Here is a 26,027-nt window from a genome sequence, read left to right on the forward strand (position 1 = left end):
ATATGTAACTACCTTAAATGTGTTGTTAAAGTCAAGAAATTTAATGTTGATATGAAGCTTACGTTCTATATTCCAGTTTTTAATGTCCTTTTGATCCTTTTCTCCTCCATTCTTAGATCCCATCCAGTACCATATATTGCATTTTATTACTTCTTTTTTCCACTTTTTAAAAAATGTGAAAAAATGTACATCATAAATCTTCCCATCCCAACCTCTCCCAAGCATACCACTCCATGGGATTAATCACATTCACAATGTTGCTATACTCCCCAAAATATATTACTTTAACTTTCTCTTCACCCCAAACAGAAGCCCTACACTCATTTTGCATTAACTCCCCATTGTCCCTGCTCCCTACTCCTTGTAACCTGTATTCTACTTTCTGTCTATGAGTTTGCATATTCTCTGATATTTTCTTATGGTAACTATGGGGCTTAAAGTTAAAATCCTAAGTCTATAACAATCTTATTTGCTTTGATAACAACTTAACTTCAATAGCTTGCATAAACTATGCCCCTCTGGCCCCCCACTTTTTTTGTAGTTCTTGTCACAAATTATTCATCTCTATATGCTAAGCCCAAAATCACTGATTTATCATTACATTTTATGCATTTGCCTTTTAGGTCCTGCAGGAAGTAAAAAGTGGAGTTGCAAACCGAAAATACAGTGCTGTCATTTGTATTTACCCACGTTATTTTTAGCCTTACTGCAGATATTATTTTTCTCATGTGGCTTTGATCTATGGCCCATTGTCCTTTCCTTTCAACCTGCAGAACTCTCTTTAGCATCTCATGTGGGGCCAGTCTACTAACAAAGTTCTTCAACTTTTATTTATCTGAGAATGTCTTAATTTCTCCCTCATTTTTGAATGACAGTTTTGCTCAATATAGATTTCTTAGTTGGCAGTTTTTGCTTTCAGCACTTTAAATGTGTCATCCCACTGCCTTCTTGCCTCCGTGTTTCCTGATTGGAAGACCGTATTTAGTCTTATAGAGGTTCCGTTATATGTGACACATATATATGTTATATTGCTTCTCTCTTGTGGCTTTCAGAATTCTCTTTATCTTTGGAATTCAACAGTTTGATTATAATATGGCATAGTGTGGGTCTATTTGGGTTTATCCTGTTTGCACTTCATTGAACATCTTGGATATATATATTCATGTCTTTTGTGAAATTTGGGTAGTTTTCAACTATTATTTCTTTGAATATTCTTTCTTTCCCTTTTTTTCTTCCCCTTCAGGGACTCACACAATGCATATTTTGGTACATATGATGGTATCCCACAGAATCCTCAGGCTCTGTTCATTTTTCATTGTTGTTTCTTCCTTCTGCTCCTCAGGTTGGATGACTACAATTGTCTTATCTTCAAGTTCACAGTTTTTTTTTTCTGCCAGCTCCAATCTACTGTTGAACCTCTCTAGGGAAGTTTGAATTGCTGTAACTATGATCTTCAGCTCTGTTTGGTTCATTTTCATAATTTCCAGTGATATTCTCTTTGTGTTCATCTATTGCTCTCCTAATTTTCTTTAGTTCTCTGTCCGTGTTTTCCTTTAGCTCTTTGAGAATATTAAGGGCCATATATATATTTTTTAAGATTTATTTATTTTCCCCGCTTCCCCTCCTCTTGCTCTGCTATTTTTGCTATCTGTGTTGTTTTCTCTTCTCATTTTCTCTCCTCTAGGATTCACCAGGATTTGATCCTGGAGAACTGTGATGGGGAGAGAGGTTCCCTGCCAATTGTGCCACCTCAGTTACTGGCTTCTGCTGCACTTCAGGTTGACTCTCACCTTGTCTCTCTTTTGATGTGTCATCATCTTGCTGTGTGACTCATTTGTGTGGGGCACTGGCTTACCATGCAGGCCCTTGCGTGGGCACTTTTGTGGGCACTGGCTCACCATGTGGGCACTTGTGCGGGTACTTGCATGGGCACTGGCTTGCCATGTGAGTGCACTTTCTCTTCTTCTTTTTCACCAGGGGGCCCCAGGAATCGAACCTAGGTCCTCCCATATGGTAGGCAGAAGCTCTATCACTTGAGCTGTACATCTGCTTCCCAGGACCACATTTTTTTAATGTCTGCTTGTGGTATGTCCTAGGGTGGGTCCTCTCTTTGATGGCTTCTCATGCTTTAACTTCTCCTATGCCTGGGCCATCACTTCCTGTTTCTTTGTATGTTTTGTAATCTTTTGTTGAAACCTGGACATTTTGATATTTTAGTGTTTTATTGATGAAATTTAGACTTCAAGATGTGTGTTCCAGTGATGATTAGGCTAATGTGTCAACTTGGCCAAGTAATTGTGCCCAGTTGTTTGGTCAAGCAAGCACTGGGCTAACTGTAATACAAGGGCATTTAAGGACTTTAGTCACCATTGACTTTACTGTATAGATAGCTGATTATATCTGTGTCAGTCAGGGAGACTGCCATCAGCAATGAGTGATGCTTTATCCAATCAGTTGAATGCCTTAAAAGAGGAAGTGATTTCAGCATTCAGAGAGAATGTCCAAGCTCATCTTTGGGCAGCCAACATCTCCCAGAAACTCATCAAGGACTTTCATTGGACTTTCATTGGAGCCCTCGTTTGCAGCCTGCCTGCCTGCAGAACCTGGACTTGTGCATCCCCACGGTTACATGAGAGACTCTTATAAAATCACATACTTTTGAGAGATGTCCTTGTTGATTCTGTTTCCCTAGAAAACCCTGACTAATACAGCTCCTTAAGCTTTCCTTGAATGCTGGGAGCTAAGGAAAAAGAAAAAAAAAGGAAGACAAAAAAGAAGAAAAGAAGACAACTTTCCCAGAATTTGCTCTTCAACTGTGTGAATGCTGTACTTCAGGGCTTACCCATACAATGAGTTTGGAGAATAGCCTCATATCAAATTGTCGAGACCGGGATCCTTTCTATGCATCCCTCTTGTCTTGTGTTTACACATGTAGCCCTAAAGAATTCTCCCATTTACTCAGATATGAATGTCCCCTCTTCCCAAGGGAAGTTTCCTCAGGGTTCCATTGCCGGCAGTCCCTTAGCCCAGGTAGGGACTGGTCTGCTTTCCCACAGCGTTCTGTTGTAGAATGTGGTGAGCCGCCTTCTATATGCAGGGTGAGTTCTGGAATAGCGAGTCCTTCAGCATGTACTACCAGACAGATAAGCCAGACACACTTGCTCCCAGTTACGCACTCTGCTCCCTCTGGTACCAGGGATCCTTACTGGGAGCATGGGCTGACTGTGCCAAGTCAGTGAGGGAATGGGGACTGGGCCAGCCAGGGTGCCACACGATCCATCACTTTCATGTCGCCTTTTTCTTCATTGGGTACTTGCCCTCTTACTGCATGTAGTCTTTAACTGTTTGCTGGAACATTTAGAAATAAGTTTCTATCAGTTCTTGGTGGTTGCTCAAAGATTCTTTTGGGGGACAGAGCCCTGAAGTGTCTCACTCTGTCATGTTAATCAGGGTGAGGCCAAATCATTGAATTTCTTAACTGAATGTGAACTTAGAAACCATTTAGTTCCCTGATCCATTTAAAATCACATACCCCTCTCAGTACATCCTGTCCTCTTGCCCACTTTATATTTCTCCATGGTATTTATTACCATTTAACATGGTATATATTCTTCATATTAATTTTGCTTGTTGCTCTAAATTCAGTGAGGAAGGATTTTTAAATTTTTATTTTAGGACGTACTGGGGATTGAAACTAGGACCTCATACATGGGTAGCAGGTGTTTACACCACTGAGCTACCCCTGCTCTCCTAAGGGATTTTTTAAATGTTTTTTATTTCCACTGCTGTACCCCAAGTGTTTGGCACATAGTCTTGCTCAATAAATATTTAAATATTTGTTGACAGTATTTAAATACTGTCAATAAATATTTAAATATTGTTGAGAATTCAAGAATGAATCTAGTTTAATCTCCGCTTATAATAGGACATGAAAAGAGACCTGAAGAAACAACTTGTCTGTGATCACTTGACATATAGAGATACAGGTTTTGGTTTATTTGACTCCTTTAAGAGAAAAATGTCTTGTAAATGTTAATTAAAGCACTTCAAGCTTTATTTGTAGCAAATTACAAACTTTTACTATTGTCTCTTCTTCCTCAGTACCTTTCCTAATTGGCTCAAGGCCATATCCTCCAATCCAAGTGTTTTCAATGTATAAGAATAAATTTTAACCTAAGTGAAAAAGGCAGTCAGAAGTATATTTGATGCTGAAAGAAATCAGATTACCTTGTAAGACCAAATATAATTAACTCTTATAAGAAATTGTGTTCATACTTGGATGACTGTCAAAGATTTGGCATCTTCTGAAATTATATCAGTGCCCAACTTATTTTTCTTGGCATTCAATATATTTCCTATGAAATTTCTGCTGTGTCATTTTGAATTTTTTGCATATGTGTTTTGGATTTTGTCAAATGCTTTTGCTCTATCTCTTGGGAGAATTTTATGGGTTTTTTTTTCCTTCTATTAGTATGGTGAAATATACTGACTGGTTTTTTTTTTAATTTTTGAGTGTTAATCCAGTCTTACATTCCTGGGGAAAACCCCCCTTTGTCATGATGGATTATTCTTTTTACGTATATTGATGGATTAAATTTGATAAAAATTTTTAAAGGGTTTCTTAATTATGTTCATGAGGAATGTTAAAAGGTTATTTATTTTTTTGTAATATCTTTGGTTTTGCTGTTAAGATCATGCTGTCCTCTTCAGAGAAATTCATGTAGAATTAGAATGACTTCTTCCTCAAATGTTTAAATGTTGGTAAAATTCACTAGTGAAGTCATCTGGGCCTTGAGTTTTCTTTAGGAAAGTTAGTTAGTTAGTTAGTTTTTTTATTCTAAAAGCCCTTTATTATACAATATTGTCTGCTCAGAGAGTGGTGGGTGCTAAAAAAACTGTTGGGTACACAGTGAAATAAATAGGCCAAGCTTCTTCTTTCTTTTTTCTTTTAAAATCAGGCATTCATAAACAAGGAAGCGTACATTAGTTACATAAAGGGATGCACAGAAATGCTCCTGGGATTATAAAATTCAAGATGTGTTTTTTCCTAAATTGACGAAAATGTCATACTAGGAATTCCATCTCTTAAGTAGTTATTCACGTTATCTACTTCTCCAGTGAGGTTTGGTAATTTGTATCTTTCAAGGAATTTGTTTTATTTAAGTGTAGTGGTATCTCACTAGGGTTCTAAATTATATTTGTCTGATGACTACTGCTTTTGAGCATTTTTTCATATCCTTGTTGGTCATTTATGTGTTGAGGTCCTTTTTTGCACATTTAAAATAATAACCTTTTAAAAATATATACTTTTTATTAGAAGAGTTATGAGCTTACAAAACAATCATGCCTAATGTGTAAGATTGCCATACATCACCCCTCCACCAACACCTTACATTGTTGTGGAAAATTTGTATCAGATTATGAAAGGACATAAACAGACTATTACCACTAACTATGGTCCATAGCTTACCTTTGGTATATTTTTTTCATACACCGCCTATTATTAACACCATTTTTTGGTATTGTGTATTTGTTATAGTTCCTGAGATAACACTCTGATGTTTGTACTGTTAACCTAGTCCATCTTCCACCACATGTATAGGTCATTTTTAAATCAGGTAAAACAGAATTCTTTAAATGAAAAAGGAACATGACTGTCCTTAAGTGAAAGAAATAATGGTATTATGCCCCCCACCCCCACATGCTATGGCAAAGCACATCAGAATACTGAAGCATAATTATAATTACCATAGGTTGATACCAGTGACAAAATGATTGCATATATTCTGGGGGTTATGAATGTTTCATAAATGTTGGTTTTTATATTTTATAGTTCCATATATTTTTTGTTTTGTTTTAAAATCAATTTTATTGATACATATTAATAAAGCATATGATCCATCCAAAGCATACAATCCATCCAAAGTATACAATCAATTAAGTATTTGGTCTAATCACATAGTTGTGCATTCATCACTTCAGTTGTTATTAGAGCATTTTCATTACTCCAGTAATAATAAGAGCAAAAAAACAAACAACAAAAGCTCTTACTTCTTAATAAACACCTCTCAATCTTTCTATGCTTCCCCTGCCATACATAGGTGCCATTCTGTTTCCATTTTTCAAATTTATTTGTATTTACATTTTATATAGATGGAGTCAAACAGTATGTCAAACAAATTAAACTTTAAATTTTTGATTTACAGAAAACTTGGAAATATAGTTCAGGGTTCCCATATACTTTTCATCCTGTTTCCCCTAATATTAACATCTTATGTACGCATGGTATAATTGTCAAACCTAAGAAATTAGCTTTTTCACATTATTATAAACTATGGACTTCATTCAAGTTTCACCAGTTTTTTCCCTAATGTCATGATTAGACTGAGGTCTAATGTCCTTTTTATGATCCAGTATCCAGTGCAGGATAATATATTCAATTTATTCATCATGTCTTCCTAGTCTTCTATAATCCATGACAGTTTCTCAGTCTTTCCTTTTTTTAAAAAATTTTTTTTTTCTTTCTCTCCCTTTCCGCCCCCCCCCCCCCCCACTTGTCTGCTTTCTGTGTCCATTCACTATGTGTTCTTCTGTGTCCGCTTGTATTGTCAGCAGCACCCGGAATCTATGTCTCTCTTTGTTGCGTCATCGTGCTGCGTCAGCAGTCTGTGTGTGCGGGGCCATTCCTGGGCAGGCTGCACTTTTTTCACGCTGGGCAGCTCTCCTTACAGTTTGCACTCCTTGTGCATGGGGCTCCTCTACATGGGGGACACCTGCGTGGCACAGCACTCCTTGAGCACATCAGCTCTGCGCATGGGCCAGTTCATCATAAAGGTCAGGAGGCCCTGGGTTTGAACCTTGGACTTCCCATGTGGTAGGCGGATGCCCTATCCATTGGGCCAAATCCGCTTCCCTCCCCCCCACTTTTTTTTAATCACCCTAACTTACCATTGTTGATGTTAACCTTGATCACAGCGTTAAAATACTATTTCCTAGGTTTCTCCACTGTAAAATTCCCTTTCCATTTTCTCATCTTTGGAAGCAAGTTACTAAGTTTAGCCCATACTCAAGAGAAGGTGAATTAAGCTCTACTTCTTGGAGTGGGAAGTATTGATGATTAGGAATTCTTCCCTGAGGAAGATTTGACCCTTCTTCCCCATTTATTTATTCAATTATTTATTATATCAGTATGGACTCATGTATACTTTTTTTATATTTTGGATTATAATCCAGTGCAATGTTACTTAATTTCTTGCTTAAATTATTCCAGCTTTGGTCACTGGGAGAGTTTTCTTTTTCTTTTTTTCCATTGTTGTAAATGGGATTGTTTCTGACTTTTTATTTCCAAGTTGTTTGCTGCTACTATATAAGAGTATAATTGATTTTAATGTATTAACTTGGCATCTTGCAATCTTATTACATTAGCCATGATTTTTCATAACTGCCCTTTATCAGTTTTAGGAAGTTTCCTATTATTCCTAGTTTCTGAGAGGTTTTTTTTTTTTTATCAAGAGTGGGTCTTGAATTTTGTCAAATGCTTTTTCAGCATCTATTGAAATGATCATATGATTTTCTCCTTTATAATCAACTTTAGCTTTCTGTAATAAACCTGAATTGATTATGATATTTAATCTCTTTTTGCATGTTGTTGCATTTGATGTAGTCATAATTTAATGATTTTTGCATCTATGTTTATGAGGGAGAGATTGGAATGCATTTCTAATGACTTCATCTGGTTTGGATATTAGTATTATGGTAGCCTGATAAAATTAGTTTGGCATTATTCCTTTTTCCTAATCCATCTAGACCAGAAACAGAAGTCTCCTGGGCCTTTTTAATATTTTTTGTTTCTCTGTTGAGATTTCATATCCTTTCTTATTCATTATGACAGTATTTTCCTTTTCCTCAATAGCGTTTGTATAATAGCTACATTAAAATCTTTCTCTGATAATTCTAACATCTGCATCATCTTTGAGTTGGCATATGTTGATTTTCGTTTCCCTAGAGTCAAGTTTTCCTTGTACTTTGCATATAGTGTAATATTGCATAGTATCTAGATGTTGTAAATATTATTTTGTAGAATCTCTAGATTTTGTACATTACTCCAAATAAATTTTTTTATTTTAATATTATTGAAGTATATCATTCATACATGAAAATAACAAACAGGCATAACATCATACAGGGGTCCCAGGCATCACCCCACCACCAACACCTTGCATTGTTGTGAAATGTTTGTTATAAATTATGAAAGAATGTTGTTTTTGCTTTAGAAGTTATTAATGTGGTTAGACTCAAACTGTCATGCTTATAGTGGACATTGGCTTAAATACCAGTTCATTCTTTAACCTTTAGGCACAGGCTGTTTTCAGTTTCCCTTGTACTTGTGTGGTTTGGGGCTTAGCTGGAAACTTAAAGTTGAGTGTAAACATAGAATTTAGGGTACCTGTTCTCTGGCTTTTGCCTTTCTGGCAGTTTTGGTTGCCTAACCTCTTTTATCTGGTTCCTCAGGCCAGAAAGACTCTCAGCTTTCTTTTGCAGTTTTAGCTTCTCTTGTGCCATTGCCCCTTGTATAATTGCAGGCATTCTCAGGGAAAGTCATGGAAAACAGGAATTCACTCTTTTTGCTGGTTGCTTTCATCACATTCTGACTCCTTTCAAAAACCTACCTGCTGCTGCTGAATCTCTAGTACCTCCAAGTAGTAATTTTTGTATTTTGTCTAGTCTATAACTATTTATGGGAGGATCAGTTTGTTAGATATTCTACTAGAAGCAGAATTCCTATTCATTTTATATATATATGTTTGTGTATGTATATACATATATATGTATGTATATAGCTTTATATCCCTTGCTAGACCTGGGTTCTAGGCCTGATGTTACCACTAACTCTATGAAATTAATGGGTTGGATGGAATATTATATAAGGGAATCTTTTCCCTTTCTTAGTGGTTGACTACATTGTAAGCATAATAAAAACCTATAAATGACATTTGAAAGCAAATTTGTTAACTGTTAGAAAAATGCCATATTCCTAGGGATATGATCCAGGGAACACTATACTAGATTAACCATAAACCAGTAATTCTCAGATGTTTTGGTCTCAAGACTCCTTTATAGTTTTAAAAATCATGAGGTGTTCAAAGAGTTTTGGGTATTCATTGTACTAAACATTAAATTTGAGCTATGTAAGGAATATTTATTAATTCATTTAAGATGCCAATAATATATCCATTACATGTTACTGTAAAGTATATATTTTAAAACAGAAAATTTCAATTGGAGTTAGGTTTTAATTTTTGTGTGAATTTAGCTTCTACTAAGCTAATGTCTTCCCTAATAAGACAGCTGGTTTCTTCCATCTACTTATACAGTCAGTACGTTGTGATATTACAGATCATGTAGGCTCTAGAAAACTTCATAATATCCTTGTGAGGAAAACAAGTGAAAAAGGGAAAAAGCAGGTTAGTGTTATTGTGAAAATATTTTGATCTCACATAGTTTCAAAAGGTTACAGGAACCCTAACGGTTCCCTGGTCCATGCTTTGAGAACTTTTGCTTTAGGCTTTTTTCTTTGGTCTGATGTGATAATATGACAAGAAAAATTGCTTCTTTTAATATGTCATTCTGAAATGACTTTTTAAACATTTCTTTGTAAAGACCCATAAATGGGAATATGTGTGCTTGTAAATAGACATATATGCCTGCGATATTCATCTTAGATACAGTGTTGTAACAGTGATCATTGGAGATGCATATATGGTATTAACTACACTTTGGAATAAACAAATAAATAGAACACAGAAGCCCATTAGAATTTGCCCATGGAACATCAGAATCTATGACCACTATCTTTGATGCATCATTAGAAAGAAAGCAGAACCAGATCCCACTTGTTCAGAGTTTATTTTACTCAACTGAAATTAGAGCCAACAGTCCTGGTTTTGAATGACTTCATATGTTTCTATAAATGGGCTAGTTTCTGCACATGATCCATGTGGCTTCCTGTATTAGCTTAGTATTTAGATCAACTTGTAATCTTCGCTGTTTCAATCAGTTTAGAAAACATTCCTATTTGATTGTGTACCCTGGAATAGAGCAGGTTTCCCCCCTAACTAGGCATATTACTGTATTCCCTAAAGAGTTGCTTTTATTTTTTTCTAATTTTTTTCTACCCAGGTAGAATTCAGTTTACATATTTTGTGAAAAAATTCCCAGTTAAGTAAATTGAACACCTTGCTCTTTGTGGCAAATGATGACTTCCTAAGAATTTACATTTTTTTTTCTTCGGTAGGTGTTCTGCTCACATATTAGAATTGCTAAAGAAATCCATATTGTTTATTGGTTCTTCTTCCTTTTTTCCTTTTGTCCTTTGTTTTAACAGTGCAAAATGACTATTGCCTCCACTAGAACCAAACTCAAAGAAAGCAGGTCCTGTTTCCTCATTCATCTCAGAGCATGTAGTAGCTCCTCCTAAGTGCTTTGTTGAAAAGTAATGTTTAGTAATATGCTCTTTTGGGTTTTTTTTAAAGGAATATTCTCTGCAAAGGCTCATTCCTGTATTTTCTAGCCAAATATAACAATGATGATTGTGTAGTAGCAGAGAGAAGTTGGGTGTATGCGGTATTGAAGGCCAGGACACGAGAATTCTGAGAAGGAAGTTTTATTTCAACTAGCTGGACTCGGCGGACTCTTGTCCTGATAAAAAACTGAGCCCTGAATAGAATTTTTGGGTCCCTTTTATACAGAGGATTTAACAGTAGGGAGTCAAATGGTGCTTGTATGCAAAAGGACTTTTTGTTAGTTTCTTCAAGTGTTTTATATGAGTATTAGATAGGTTATTTCCTTCAGGTAAGCTTGATTTTACACATATCCCCCACATTTCAGGTAGGCTTGATTTAACACATATCCCCTACATTCCAGGTAAGCTTTTAGCAGAATCCCCCACATTCCAGGTAAGCTTGACACATTTGGCTTGCATCCTCCCTGAATATCCAAAGCCTATGGAGTTTATACTTCTCAGTTGGCTTTCTAGGCATATTTGGATATAAAATAAGTTCGAATTTATGCACAGTCTATATTAATTGGAAATTAGCTTTTTGCTTGTTTTCTTGGCGTGAATGTCTTTAATGGATAATCATGCCATCTACTTAGAACAGGAGTTCTTAACTAGGGGTCTGTGAACTTGGATTGAAATTTAAAAAAAAACTTTATTCTTGTGGGGACATGTTGGTGCAGGTGTGTTGTATTTATTAAATAATATACAGTATAGTGTGGACTTAGTAAGGGGTCCATGGTTTTCACCTGCCTGGCAAAGGGGTCCGTACAGAATCAGAATTTCAGGGTTGAAAATGAAATCATTTTGAGTGAGAAATGATTGTTGTAAAGTACTTTCTACACAACTGTCAAATTTATACATGGTGAATACTAACTCACTGATTTTTGTACTTCTTCAATGTCTGTAAATCAAGTAGAGGTGCTGACTTTTTCCTTTTAAAATTTTCTACCAGTTTATCCCAGGGCTTGGCAACCTATTGAATTCATTTAATTAATGTATTTTTTCCATTGCAATTTTAATTTACTATTACATACTGTAGGTAGGAGACAGGAATTTACTAGGTATAGCCAAATTGCTCTTGGTTAAAATACATATCATGGGAAATCATGGAAGTATATTATTGACACAATTAATAAAGACCAGAAAGCAGGTATGGTTACCATTTTGGATGTTATGTAAAATTCTTTAGGTGATGAGGCACAAACACAAATAGCCAGCCAACCAAGAATGTATGAAATGACAGCTTTGTTAAGGTAAAAGTCCTGGAGGGAGACGGAGAATGAGGGCATTGGAAGAGCCTGGGGCCTTACCTAACCTAGGCTCCTGCAAACATCCATGCGGGAGAGGGGAGAAGCACATGTGGGCTCTAGCTCTTGCCTTTATTGCCAGAGGGGAGGAGTAGGGCTTTCCTGTGGATATGGGGGATTGGAAGTTTCTGACTATATGGTGTGAAAAGAAGAAGGGCAAGAGCTATTTGGAGAAACTAAGGGCAGCTTCTTATCATCAAAGTCCTATGGAGATAACAGGCCTTGCTAATAAATTATGTGATGCACAGGGGCAATGGGCCTTACAGAGAAGAAGCAGGGAGGGCCATTAGGAGAAACTTAGGATAGCTCTACTCTTACCCAAACTTTATGGAGCTGCAGGCCCTGCTAACTGCATATATGCCCAGGGCGTGGCTAACTGGGGTGGTTGATCAAAGGGAAATGTACAACAAAGCCAGGAAGGATAACAAGGCACCAAATATAGTTTATTTTATGCTATTACATGTACATCCATAGTGTAGTAATTGTGTTTGTATGCAAACATGCAAGCATGTATATGTTCATTGTGGGGGCAGAACTTCAAAATTGTATCTGAAGGCTAATTTTGGTAAAATATTTGGAGAAGAAAGGAGTCTGAGTAAAGATTAAACCATGGTTTGTTAGGTTTAAGTAGGAAATATCTATATTTTGAAAGAGTTTGAAAACTTAATTGTTAACCATACTTCTACGTAGTAGAATGTGTGAGGAATTTTTAAAAAATATTTTAAAATGGACATTTAGTAAAATTTACCTTTTCTGGTGTGTAGTTCTGTGAATTTAATACTCATAGATCATGTAAACACCACCACAGTTAGGATACAGAACAAATTCCTCTCCTTGAAACACCCACATGTTCTTCATTGGTAGTCATATACTCCCCACCCCCAACCCCAACCCTTGGCAACTACTGATATATTCTCTGCCACCATAGTTTGTCTTTTGGAGAATGCAAATAGAATCATCCAATATGTAACCTTTTGAGTCTGGCTTCTTTTACTCAGCTTAAGGCCTATGAGATTTATCTAGAATTTTAATCTTTGTGCCCACATGCTCATTGCTAGTATGTAGAAATGCAATTGATTTTGTATGTTTATATTATATCCATATTGCTGAACTCATATTGCTCCTAAGAGTGAGATTTCTTTATGTAGACAATCATATCATCTGCAGATAGGAACAGTTTTGTTTCTTTCAGATCTGCATTCCTTTTTAAAAATTCTCTTGCCGTATTGCACTAGCTAGAACTTCCAGCATGGTGTTGAATGAGAGTCATGAGAGTAGATTTTCTTGCCTTCTTCCCAATCCTAAGAGGAAAATATTCAGTCTTTCACCTTATGTGTAATGTTAGCTATAAGTATTTTCATAAATGTTCTTTATATCAAATTGAGGAAATTCGCCTCTATTCCTATTTTTCTGAGAGTCTATATCATGAATGTGTCGACTTTTTAACAATGCTTTTTCTGTAGTGACTAATATAATCACATAATTTTCTTCTTTAGCCTGTTAATATGGTAGATTACACTGATTAATTTTCAAATATCAAACTAGCCTTTCATCCCTGGAAAATACCCCAAGATTTATAAACTTGGTCATGTTGTAAAATTATTTCGATATATTGCTGAGCTCTATTTGCTTATATGTTGTTAAGGATTTTTGCATCTGTTTCAAAGGATGTTGGCCTGGAGTTTTCATTTTTTGGTACTATCTTATTCTGGTCTTGGTATCAGGACCTAAATGAATTGAGAGGTTGTTTTTGTTTGTTTTTTTTAGTTTCCCAGCTGCTAAAACAAATACTATACAATGGGTTGTCTTAACAGCAGGAATTTATTGGTTCATGGTTTCAGAGGCTAGAAGACTTGCTTTTGGTATCTTCTGGCTATCTGGCAATCTTTGGGGTTCGTTGGCTTTTCCATCACGTGGTAATGTGAATAGTGGCCTCTTCCCTTTCTCTTCTGGGTTCCGTTGACTTCCAGCTTCTGACTGCTCCCTATGGCTCCTCTGCCTCCATATCCAGTTTCCCTTGCTTGTAAGGACTACAGCCGTATTGGATAAAGGCCCACTCTCATTCAGTTTGGGCACACCCTAACGAATCACATCTTCAAAGATTATATTTACAAATGGGTTCACATCCACAATATCAGGAGTTGGGACATGAACAGGCCTTTCATGGGGGACAAGATTCAATCTCCAACAAAGGTGTTTCCTCCCCTTCTATTTTCTGGAAAAGATTGTGTAGAATTGGTGTTAATTCTTCTTTAAACGTTTAGTAGAGTTTTCCAGTAAATCTATCTGGGCCTAGAGATTTCTTTTCCAGGTGCTTTTAAATTACAAATTCACTTTTCTTAATATTTATAGGACTATTCAAATTATTTTATGTAGTGTGAGTTGTGGTAATTTGTGTATTTCAAGGAATTGATCCATTTCATCTAAGTTGTTGAATTTATTTGTGTAGCATTTTTTCAGTATTCCCTTGTTATACTTTTTATTTCTGCTGGGCCTATACCAATATCCTTTGTTTCCTTCCTGATTCTGGTAATTTATGTCTTCTATCTCTTTATTTTTGTTGTTCTTACCAGATGGATGTCAATTTTAATGATCTTTTCAGAAAACCAGTTCTTTGTTTCAATAATTTTCTCTTCTGGTTTTCTGCTTTCAATTTAATTGATTTTTGCTGTTATTATTTATTTTCTTCTACTTGCTTTGGTAGGTTTTGTTTTTTTTTTCTAGATTTGGGAGTAGGACCTTCAGTTATTGATTTGAGACATTTCCTTTTTTTCATTTAGCACTATATATTTTCCTCTCCATACTGATTTAGCTGTGTCCCACAAATGTTGATATGTTGTATTTCATTTTCATTCAGTTCAGTGTATTTTTATTTTTGTTTCACTTGAGACTTCTGTTTTAGTTTGCCAAAGGGCTCTGATGCAAGTACCAGAAATGGGTTGGCTTTTATATAGGGGATTTATTTGAGGTAAGAGCTTACCATTCCAAGGCCATAAAATGTCCATAATCAAGGCACCATCAGAGGTACTTTCTCACCGAAGTCAGCTGTTGTTGATTCTGTTGTCTAGTCACATGGTGAAGCAAGATGGCTGCTGATCTCTGCTAAGGTCTCTGCCTTCCCCTCCAGAGTCTCCTGGAGCTCAGCTGTGGGCAACCAGGCATAGGGCTTGTCTCTTTCCGTCCTCCTTTATCATTCACTGCTGCTCTGCTTTCTTCCCAAATTGAGCTGCAAACTCTTAGGCATCTGTCTCATCTCATCCTGGGCCTCAGCTCTGAGTCTCTGTGTTTTGCAGGATCCAGACTCCAAGACCTCTCTTAGCCTCTTGGGGCTTCTCTGCTTTCCTGCAGTCCTCTTTCTTACATGGAAGGATCAAATATGGCAGTTCTCTTTTCCTGAGTGTCTCTCTATCTCTTTCTATTTGTATCAGACCCAGCAAGAAGATGGAGACTCAACCTGTATCCAACAAAAGGATCTCATACCCACAGGAATGGACTAGTTTAAAATACAATCTTTTTCTTGTGGGGATTCATAAAAGAACTTCAAACTGCCACAACTGCCTTTTTTAATAAGTAGATTATTTAGAAGTGTTTTGTTATGTTTCCAAGGTTTTAGAGATTGGAGTGGATGTGGCTCATGCAGTTGGGTGCCTGCTTCCCACATGGGAGGTCCTGGGTTTGGTTCCTGGTGCCTGCTAAAAACAAAAAACAAAATAAAACAAAAAAACTAAGGTTTTGGATATTTTCTATGGTTTTCCGTTTCTAGATTGAGTCTATTGTCAGAGAACATACTCTGTGTGATTTCAATTTTAAAAAATTTGTTGGGCATGTTTCATTTTATAGCCCAGCATATGGTCTGTCTTAGTATTTGTTCTGTGGACATTTGAAAAGAATATGAATTCTCCTGTTTGGGGGATGTTCTATAAATGTTGGTTAGATCCTATTGGTTGATGGTATTTTTTCTCCTGCTGATTTTCTGTTTAATTATTCTATCAATCATTGACAAAGGAGTGTTCAAGTCAATTATCATTGTGGATTTTTCTATTTCTTTTTCAGTTCTATCAGTTTTTACTTCACATTTTGTAGCATTGTTGTTTGATACATGTACTTTTTTTTTTATTAGAGAAGTTATGAACTTAGAAAACAATTGTGCATAATGTGCAGGGTTCCCATACATCTCCCCTCTTCCAGTAGCTTATGTTGTTGTAGAACATTTGTAACAGATTATGAAAGAACATGATCAGACTGTTACCACTGACTATGGTCCATAGCATACACTTGGTAAATTTTTTCCATATGGTACATGTACACTTAAAGTTTTTACATTTTCTTGGTGGCCTTACCCTTTTATCATTATATAATGCCCCTCTTTGCCTCTGGTAATTTTCTTTGTTCTCAAGTCTACTTTATCTGATATTAATATAGCAACTCCTGCTTTCCTTTGATTAATGCTTCCATAATTATATTTTTCCATCATTTTACATTCCGTGTGCCTCTATTATATTTTAATTAAGCTTAGTGTAGATAATGTTTATATTTTTTTTAATTTTTGGCTTTTATAATGGAGATTTATTTGGGATAAAAGTTTATAGTTCCAAGGCCATGAAATGTCCAAATAGTGGCATCAGCAGAGATGCTTTTCTCACCAAAGTCAGCCACTGTTGATCCTGGTGTTGTTGCCATGTGGTGAAGCAGGTGGCTGTCGATCTCTGAGGAGGTCTCTGCCTTTCCCTCCAGGATCTACTGTCTCTTAGATGTAGATCATGTTTTTAATCTGCTCTGCCAATTTGTGTCTTTTAATAGGTGTATTTAGACAGATTTACACTTAATGTAATTATAGCTATATTTGGGCTTAAGTCTGTCACTTGTTTTCTGTGTTCTGTTTGTTCCCTGTTTTTCGTATGTCTTGTTTTCTTCTTCCTTCCTTCTTGTGGGATACTTCAACATTTTTATAATTCCATTTTAATTTAGCTAGAGTGTTTTTTTTTTTTAGTGTATCTCTTTGTATAGCTTTGTTAGTGTTTGCTCTAGGTATTAAACTCATTACAGTCTACTTAGTGCCGTATTTTTTCTGGTTTGATTGAAGTATAGAAATCTTGCCTCCCTTTTGTGTCCCTTCACTATCCTTCCTTCTATACTTAATTGTTTTAAATATTTTCTCTATATTTTCTAGATCCTTAGACAGTGTTGTAATTTTTACTTCAACCATTAAATATAATTTAGAAAGCTTAAGAGGGAAAATCTATTGTATTCCCCCCCCTTTTTTTTTTTGCCTACTGTGTTCTTTCTTCCTTCCCCTGATATTCCAAGCTTCCTTCTTTTTTCATTTCCTTTCTACACAGGGAACTTCTTTTAGCTATTCTTTTATGGTAAATTTCCTAGTAACAACTTCTCTTTGCTTTCCTTCATCTTAGGAATATCTTGATGGCTATTATCTAGTTTCTTTCACTTAGTATTTTTCCTTTTCTTTTTTTCCCTTAATGGAAGATTATTACTATATTACTAGACAAAAAGTATTACATATTATTTGACTCCATCTATGCAAAATATAAATACAAATAAATTAGAGAAAGATAGAAACAGAATAGCAGCTATGCATGGCAGGGCAAGCATAGAGAGACTGATTATTAAGGAGTATACCTTTTTTGGTTTGTCCTTTTTGTTTATTATTATTATTACTATTAGAATAATGAAAATGCTCTAATAATGATTGGAAGGCAGCTATGCTCACCACTATACCACCAATGCTTCTAATAATGATTGAAGTGATGAGTGCACACTATGTGATTATACCAAATATCAGTGATTATATACTTTGGATGGATTGTGTGCTTTATTAATATGTATCAATTAAATTGATTTTAAAACATAACAAATGAATAACTATTGACACTTAAATTACTTGAGGGATCAGTAGGTTAGATGAGTGCTTTTAAACCATGATTCATTTTGAAACACTGTGAATTTGTATTTATTCATAGTCATTACTTTTATATTCACAAATTTATCTGTGATTTTGTTTATTTAGAAAAAAGAAAGTGAATGTCTGCAATTAAAAATTTTAGTCCTTCGAAATGAACTGGAAAGACAGAAGAAAGCTTTGGGACAGGAGGTAGCATTACTACATAAGCAACAAATTGCATTACAGGACAAAGGTGAGTAGAAACACTAAATATAAATCCCAGTCTCCACGTTCAGTTATTTTCTTTTCCTTTCTCCATAGGCTTAAAAGTCACTTTTGTATAAATATGCTGATAGAAGTTTTGAAAAATTTTTGAAGTATTGTATACATACAGAAAAGTGCAGAAATCTTTAGGTTTACAACTTGATAGATATCCATGTAATCAAAGTCTCAGTCAAGAGACAGAGCCTTACCATTACCCTAGCACCCTGGTAAGTCTCCTCATGATCTCTTCTAGTCACTACATCTCCAGCCAGGCTAGCCATTACCCTGATTAAATTGAAAAAGATTACAGTTGCCTAATTTTGCATTTTCTAGAAATAGAATCATATAATACAAATTTTTCATGTGTCTGGCTTTTATTCAATATTCTGATTATGCGATAATCCTTATTGTCAATGTTGTCATACTTTGTTCATTCGTATTACAGAATATTATCCCATTGTATGACTATGAGTTTATTTATTCATTCTTGCTGTTGAATGGCATTTGGTAATTTCCAATTTGGAGCTGTTACATAAAATTCTTTCATAAATATTCTATATGTTTCTTAGGGAAGATTTGTATGCTTTTCCACTGGATATAAACCTAGGAATAAAATTATACAGTCCAAGTTTTTGAAAGTGGTTGTGCTAATTTACCTATCCTCCAAACTGCAGCATTTCAGAGCTCTTATCATATATCCTTGTCAGTATTTAGGACTTTCTGTCTTTTTTATTTTATCCTTTCTATCAGATATGTGATAGTGTCTCATGTGGCTCTATCCTGCATTTCCCTAAAGACTAATGAAGCACCATTTCATATTTTTATTGATAATTGGGAAGCACTCTTTTCTGAGGTACCTGCTCAAGTCTTTTGCCCAGAATTGGTTTGACTGTTTCTTTGTCAGAGCTCTTTGTACATTCCAGATGTAGGTTCTTTGTTTTATATATGTATTACAAACATATTCTCCCACTCTGTTGTTTGCTGTTCTCTGATTAATAACATCTTTAAATGAACAGAAATTCTGTTTTGTCAGTCTTTTCCTTGATATTTAACACATTTTGTGTACAGTTTAAGAAATATTTGCCCATTTTAAGGCCTTATGGATGTCCTACATTTTCTTTCAAATGCTTTACTGATTTACTTTTTTACATTTCTATCTATAATTCATCTGGAATTCATTTTTGTACATGGTGTAAGGTTAGAGTCAAGATATTGTTCTTTAGGTTCACCTTGGTTATTCTTGTCCTTTTACATTTTCATTTGAATTTTAAAATCTGTTTGCTAATTTCTACACAGAGAAGAAAACCTTGCTTGGAATTTTACTGGGATTGCAGTGAAGATTTATCAACACAATTGGGGAGAATAGATATCATACAATATTGAGTCTTCCAATTCAAGTAAATGATATATGCCTCTATTTATTAGATCATCTCTACAAAACATTACTGAAAGAAATTAATTGCCAGTGTATGGATCTTGCCCATTGTTCATTGAATTTTTTTCTACTTTTTTTTGGTTTTATGATAGTATTATAAATATATTTTTTTTCTATTTGTTGCTAGTGTATAGAAACACAATTGATTTTTTATTGTGGTATTATTTTTATTGTAATATCTTCAAAGAAAAATTCATGTGAATCTTTTTGGGATGATTAGCAGTTTCTAATGTTAAGATATGGGTGCCACAGCTGTAATTCTCACTGGTTTGTTCATTCTTCTTACCTTCCTTTTCTTTCTCTACATTATATAAATAACATAAAATTGTACAACAATGTTTTCATAACTTTTATCAAGATATGTCATATATCATATAACCATCATTGTAAAGTGTTTAACATTTTTTTCTTAAATTTCTTAACATTTAATAACAATAAATCATTCACCTTTTCACAATTTTTATGATGTTTTAATTTAAAGATTCAGCTTACTTCAAAACTACTTATGTAAACCAAATAGGGCATGAGTAAAGTTTTTATAGTGAACCTTTCAAATAAATCTTTTTAATGTCTGTCTTCTTTCTTAGGCCACAGTAGAATTACTATAATAGCATAAAGTTCTCTTTTTCTTATTAAGATGAGCTCTTTTCATGATTAATGGTTATTAGCAAATCTTGATTTTTATTTTAGTACCAATTGTTTTTATGCTCATAGTTATAAATCTTTATATAATCTTTAGTCTTTAACTGATTTTTGTACTCTAATGATATTTACATAAAAATTATTAGTTCTAATTACTAAATTCTTCCTCATCACTGAAATATGTACGTTTCTTAATCCTTGAATAATCTGATGTTGAGGAATCCTCTGAGCTGGGTTTCCATTTTTTCCCTTCTTTAATTTTGACTTGCTGGAAAGTTATGATCAAAGCTGTCAAGAAGAGGATCTTCCCCTTCTTCATCTTTCTCAAGTTCTTCTTCTGGATTAGAAATTATCTTTCTTTCTTTCTTTTTTTTCTTTCTTCTTTGGTGGTTCACATTCTTGAACCATCTTTTTAGGACAGACATAATGTAAATGTTTACTCTCCCCATTCATGACATTTAGATTTTTCAAAGTTGTTTTGCCTTTGGTTGAATTCAGCTGTTCTTCCATTATTAAAATGAATTCTTCCTTTTACAACTCACAAATAATTGTTGTTTATTGCCCTGGTACAGTTTTGAGCAGATTCTTTATCTATAAATATAGTAAACATAACACCTTTACTCTTCCTAGTATCTTTATCTTTCATTATATTAACCCCTGAGTGATCGAGATGGTGGTAAAAGCAACAGAGCCTGCTCTTTCTCCTCATGGATCCTCATATATTCCTAGTCCTTGAGCTTTTGCTAAGCATCTGTCATCACATTTAGTTTAAAAAACATTGTTCGGCAATGTTCCTTGGATAAACAGCTGATTCCACGGCAGGGTCAGAGTAGGAGCTTGGGACATTTTATTATTCCAGAAAGTAAGGAAGTGCTGGTATAAGTCATTGTTTCTTAGGGAAAAGGGCAAGTTGGATATATATATATGTGACATTTACTTGGAGTCAGTCTACCACTTACTTCTTCAGGTGGGTCATGCCTGGAGACTGGAAGAACATGGACTCAACCCTCACTATTTCTCCACCCGTGCAGCAGTCTTAGCATCACAGGTCCTGGGAGGGTTTCAGGTACCTGAGATGAGAAGGTACAGCAGCTCTGCCTCTTCCCTACTGTTATTAGACATATCTTAGGCTCAGTGCTCCAGTCATTCAGAACTTTTTTAGTTCCTTAAATATGTTTGGGCTCACCTGCATGCAAACCTCTGCTTCTCCAGGAACCCTTCACTGGCTTTCTTCCCTTTCTTCCTTTTCACTGCTGTTCCGCAGGTTAGAAGTCCTGCTGTGTGTTTCCGTAGTACCTGGTTACCCTGTTATTTCCATTTTTAGTTTGTCTCCTCCTCTAGGCTGTAAGACATTGGAGGGCAGGGACTGCCCAAGTATTTTTAAATACTCCTATCTTTTTTGTATGATATAGTGCCTGGGCCACAGTAAGCTTTCAATAAATAATTGTTAAGTGAATGAATTATAGTCATGGCTACCAGTCTAATGCCATACAATTGTGGGGGTTCCCACCACCCCCTCAGGTTCAGTAATTCGCTAGAACTCAGGAAAAATTCACAGAACTCAGGAAAGTGTTGTGTACAATTAGTTTTATTATAGTAAAAAAGATAGAAAATAAAAGGAGTTTTATAAGGCAAGTTCTAGGAGGATGTCAAAATCAAAGTTCCCGTGTCTCCTCCCTGTGAAATCAGAACATGTCACCCTCCCAGCATATCGATTGCACTTGAGGAGTGGTGTTAACTTTATAAAAACAGAGTTTCCCAAACTTTGTAGGACAGAACTGCTGTCTAATGCAGTTCATATCTTGATAGTAAGAGTATCATGTATGTAGTACTTGCACAAAGACCATCACATTTGATCCTCAAAGTGTTCCTAAAAGCTAAGGAGGGCAGAAATTGTTATCTCCATGTTATATATGAGGTACTGAAGAGATAAATGACCTGGCCAGGAGCAAGCATGTAGTTAGGAACAAAGTTGGGATGTGGACCCAGGCCTCTGGACTCCAAAATTCTGTGCTTTTCTCATTATTCCATACTACCTAAAACCTTGCAAGTTACATTTTCATCCATTAGTTCATTTGAATGCTATATAAATCCTATGAGGCAGATACCTTTATTGAAATTCTATAACATGCCAGATAATTCACTTACAGTATATTGTTAAATTTAAAATACTCCTAAGAGAGAATAATTTTTACTCTTCTTTCCCAGATGAGGAAACCTAGAGCTCAGAGACATATCCCAAGGTCACACAATTAAAAACTTGACAGATCTATATTCAACTTTAGGTTTCTTTGACTATCCTAAACCTGTCTTGTTTTCACTACACAAAATATCTTTGTTGATTTTTTGGGGATGTATCCAAAAGGTAAACTGAATGTTTGCTCTTTTTCTACTTGGCCTGCAGGCTATTAACTAGAGAAGTTTATTCTTCTATATTCCTTTTTATTACAGGGTGGGTAAAGTGAATATTCCCAAAAGATTTCTTTGACTTGGTAGCACCTTAATTAAGAGATGTAGATTAAGGTTCAGAGCTACCATTCTCTCAGTTTGTCCTTAGAAAAGTCTTTCTTCCTTTTGGGACTCATTTCTTCCTCACGAACAACAAAAAAATCTAAATTATAGAATCAAGATTTCTTCCATCTGTAAGATTCTGGTTATCTCGGAAATGAGATTGGCAGAAAAGAGGAGGGTCTGTTCACTTTTTAAATGAGCCTCTTCATTGTTCAAAGTTTGATGCCAACAACATATTTCCTAGTAATATGAGATGAAAAAAAATTTCTCCAAATCGAACTTTAGCTTGTCATCTGTTAACTAGAAAGCCATTTGAAGGGGAAGAACTATTGGAATTCCTTAACCAGCCACATCTGTCTCCCTATTTTGCCTAAATTCTTTAATTTCTTTTAATAAAGAAGGTAAAAATGTAACCAAATTGTAAACAAATATGGAAGAGATCAGTTATGTCAAATTTTGTTCCTTGGATTTGGGGAAGGACATTCCTCTTGGTAATTTTAGTGAATAAAAAGCCTGATGATTTTGGTGATGTCAAAATAAGAAATGTTATATTTAAAAGACATAAATTATGATCATGTCCTATTGCCATTTTGCAAGAAATTTGAGTAGCTTAGGTGACCCATATATCTAGTTTGTTCTACTAAAAGCTTCTGCTTAGTGAGCAAATATACTCTTTAGGCCTGCATCTCAGTTAAAAGAAAAATCACACAGTAAGTGTATTTAAATTGGTGCTTTAGTTTTTATCAGAAAGTCATGTTTTTTTTTTTGAACCTATAAAGACATTATTAAACATTGTGTAACAACTTTCTCCTTTTCTTAGGTATTAATACCACATCTTGAAAAATTATGTCACAAATTTTAAAATTCTAAAAGTATTTATTTGAAATGATGGCAAAATTTAGATTTTATTAGTCTGTGTATACTGATTTTTTTTGTAGCTATCTGATAGAAATTCTTAAACAGGCTTCCTTCATAATTATTACTATCTGCCTTTCAAAATTTTAAAAATCAATTTTTCCTGGGGAAAGAAAAAAGAAAAAAAAATTACCTTTGGGGTAGGACAGGAAATGTGATGAATCTGAACTATTAGAGATCCGCTCAGGAAGGGGCAGGATCACTGAGATAGCTCTATTCCCAATACCCAGGGATACCAGGCACAAAAAATATAAGCACAAAATATCAGTCATATAAACACAAATATTAGTCAATGCAAGGTTAAGCAAACACAAAAAGGAAATTGAATGTTCTGTAATGGGCTTGACTATGGAAGGATCAGCTGAAATATGGAATATTCACATAATTGACATCCATGGATTTTAATTTTATAAGGACATTAAATGTAACTAAGACTATCTGGCAATATGTAACAATGCTTATGATATAATATGGAAAAATTAGAATATACATTTCCTATACATTATGATTGTAACTAAACTACTTATACCGTGAACAAAATGGAAGCCATAATTATGTTTTGGTAATGAACAGGCAGGTAATTTTTCCTGCTCTACTTAATTACTGTTACATTTTCAGTAATGTTCTTATGCAGTATTTTGTGATCAAAAGGAAATTATCAACTTTTTTTTAAGTGAAATTATCTGAATTTTGAAATCCCATCAGGGTTCCATCATCAGGAATCTATAGTCTGAGATTCTTAAACTATAGGGAAATTTATTCTGGTTAATCCTACAAGGCTTCAATGCCCAAAGCACCTTGCCTTCTCACTCTTCTTGTTTCTCTCATAGCTCTGCCTCATTGTTTGTGATTTGAGCAGTCCTGTCTGCCAAGGTAAATATGAAATTGTCTCCTTCTACCACTCTAGGAAGTGCATTTTCAACTGAACACCTTGAGCTTCAACTCCAGAAGGAATCCCTAAATGAGTTGAGGAAGGAGTGTACTGCGAAAAGGTAACTATAACACTGAGAATGATTTGCTATGATTGTTAAGTTTACTGTGAAGACAGGATTTGGAAAAGTAGCATTCTTTGAAAGCTGCTGGTATTAATTTATATTTCACAAGCCTCAGTGCCACATCCATTTGTTCAGCAAATATTCATTAAAGACCTACTATGTGCCGTGTTCTGTGAGAGTTGAGAGAAACCTCCTAGTACATAGTCATAATCAGAAACATGAGCACTGTTCTTCCAGTTTCCTAGGTCATAACACCATCGTTTAATTTTTGAATCTTCTCTTCTTTCTGTCTTCTTTGTGTAGTTTAGTTTGTGGTTTTTTCTTCAGTAATGTCTTCAGATTGACTCTTCGGACTTACTTGTAAGCCCATTTGGATGACCTCAACAGCTTCCTATATTATCTAATGTTGGTCTCTCCATCTTTCCAGTTATTCTTCCATTATGGTATCAGACATGTCCTCTTAAGATACTATTTTAACTTTATCTTTTCTCTGCTGTAAGAACCCATGGTGATTCTTCAACTTTCAAATAGCCTCAACACATTGGCACTATACAGCTGTGGCTTAATTTTATTTACTTCCCAAAATTCGTTTAACAAATGCTAATAGTTTTTCTTATTTTTTTCCCCAAGCATGTGCTTAATTTATTGCTACCTCTGTACTTTTGTTCATCTTCACTCATGTTTCCTGTAAAATCCTCCCATCCTGCATTTTTTTTCAAGAAACCTCCACAATTGAGGATTCAAGAAACTTATACCTGGAAAGAATCATAGAGATCATTTAGTATAATGATCTCATTTTGCAGATAAGAAAGAAAGACTCTGAAAGATTACTCTTTGTGTCCATTAATAGCAAAGCCAGAACTAGATCCCATTTAAATCTTCATTGTTCCTTGCCTTATACAAAACTATTCCATTCCACATTGACCACCTACAGCTTCTCCTAAATTCCTTTTGTTTTTCAATTTTAACACAGTTGAGCTGGTGATTTGTTCTGTATTTTATCTAATAGTCATGTTTCTTAAGTAATTTAAGAGAGGAGCTAGGATATATCATTCCACAACTTTTTGTTTGTTTGTTTCACTCTGCTGTTCTTCTAACATGGCAGCAAGTTAATTTTAGAGGTAGTTTTGCAGTTGTGAGTGAAAGCATACTTTTTTAAGGAAATGTCACATGGCTCTTTCCTGAAATCAAATTGATCACAAATTAAATATGGGCTAATGAGACCTTGGTCAGTTTGCTCAGCCTCTCTAAATCTTGTTTCCTTGTTTATAAAATAGGTATAATAATACCAACCTAGTAGAGTTGTAATTATTTAAAAGCTTTTGGCATATAGTAGGTGCAGAGTTAGTGATTATTTGTACCCTTTGCGTGTCTTAGCATTGTTCTGGGCACATTCAGTGGCCCTCAGTAGGTGGTTAACTTGATTGATAGCATTTGGAGACAGATTCGGACACATGGTAGCTATAATTCTTGACTCTATTTCTGAGTTTTTGTGGTATAT

At 35.1% G+C, this 26,027-nt stretch overlaps 1 protein-coding gene across 5 annotated transcripts in view; it reads left to right on the plus strand.

Moving 5' to 3' along the window:
• UVRAG (UV radiation resistance associated) overlaps positions 1-26,027 on the plus strand; it is a 402,827-nt gene that overhangs the window by 180,294 nt on the left and 196,506 nt on the right. For all 5 annotated transcript variants that reach the window (XM_058305983.1, XM_058305987.2, XM_058305986.2 and 2 more), the window contains 2 exons: positions 17,891-18,017; positions 24,439-24,523. In XM_058305983.1, coding sequence (XP_058161966.1) covers positions 17,891-18,017; positions 24,439-24,523 — 212 coding nt within the window. The remainder of the gene's footprint in view (positions 1-17,890; positions 18,018-24,438; positions 24,524-26,027) is intronic.

This window comes from Dasypus novemcinctus, chromosome 10, assembly GCF_030445035.2.
Source record: "Dasypus novemcinctus isolate mDasNov1 chromosome 10, mDasNov1.1.hap2, whole genome shotgun sequence".
NCBI lineage: Eukaryota > Metazoa > Chordata > Mammalia > Cingulata > Dasypodidae > Dasypus > Dasypus novemcinctus.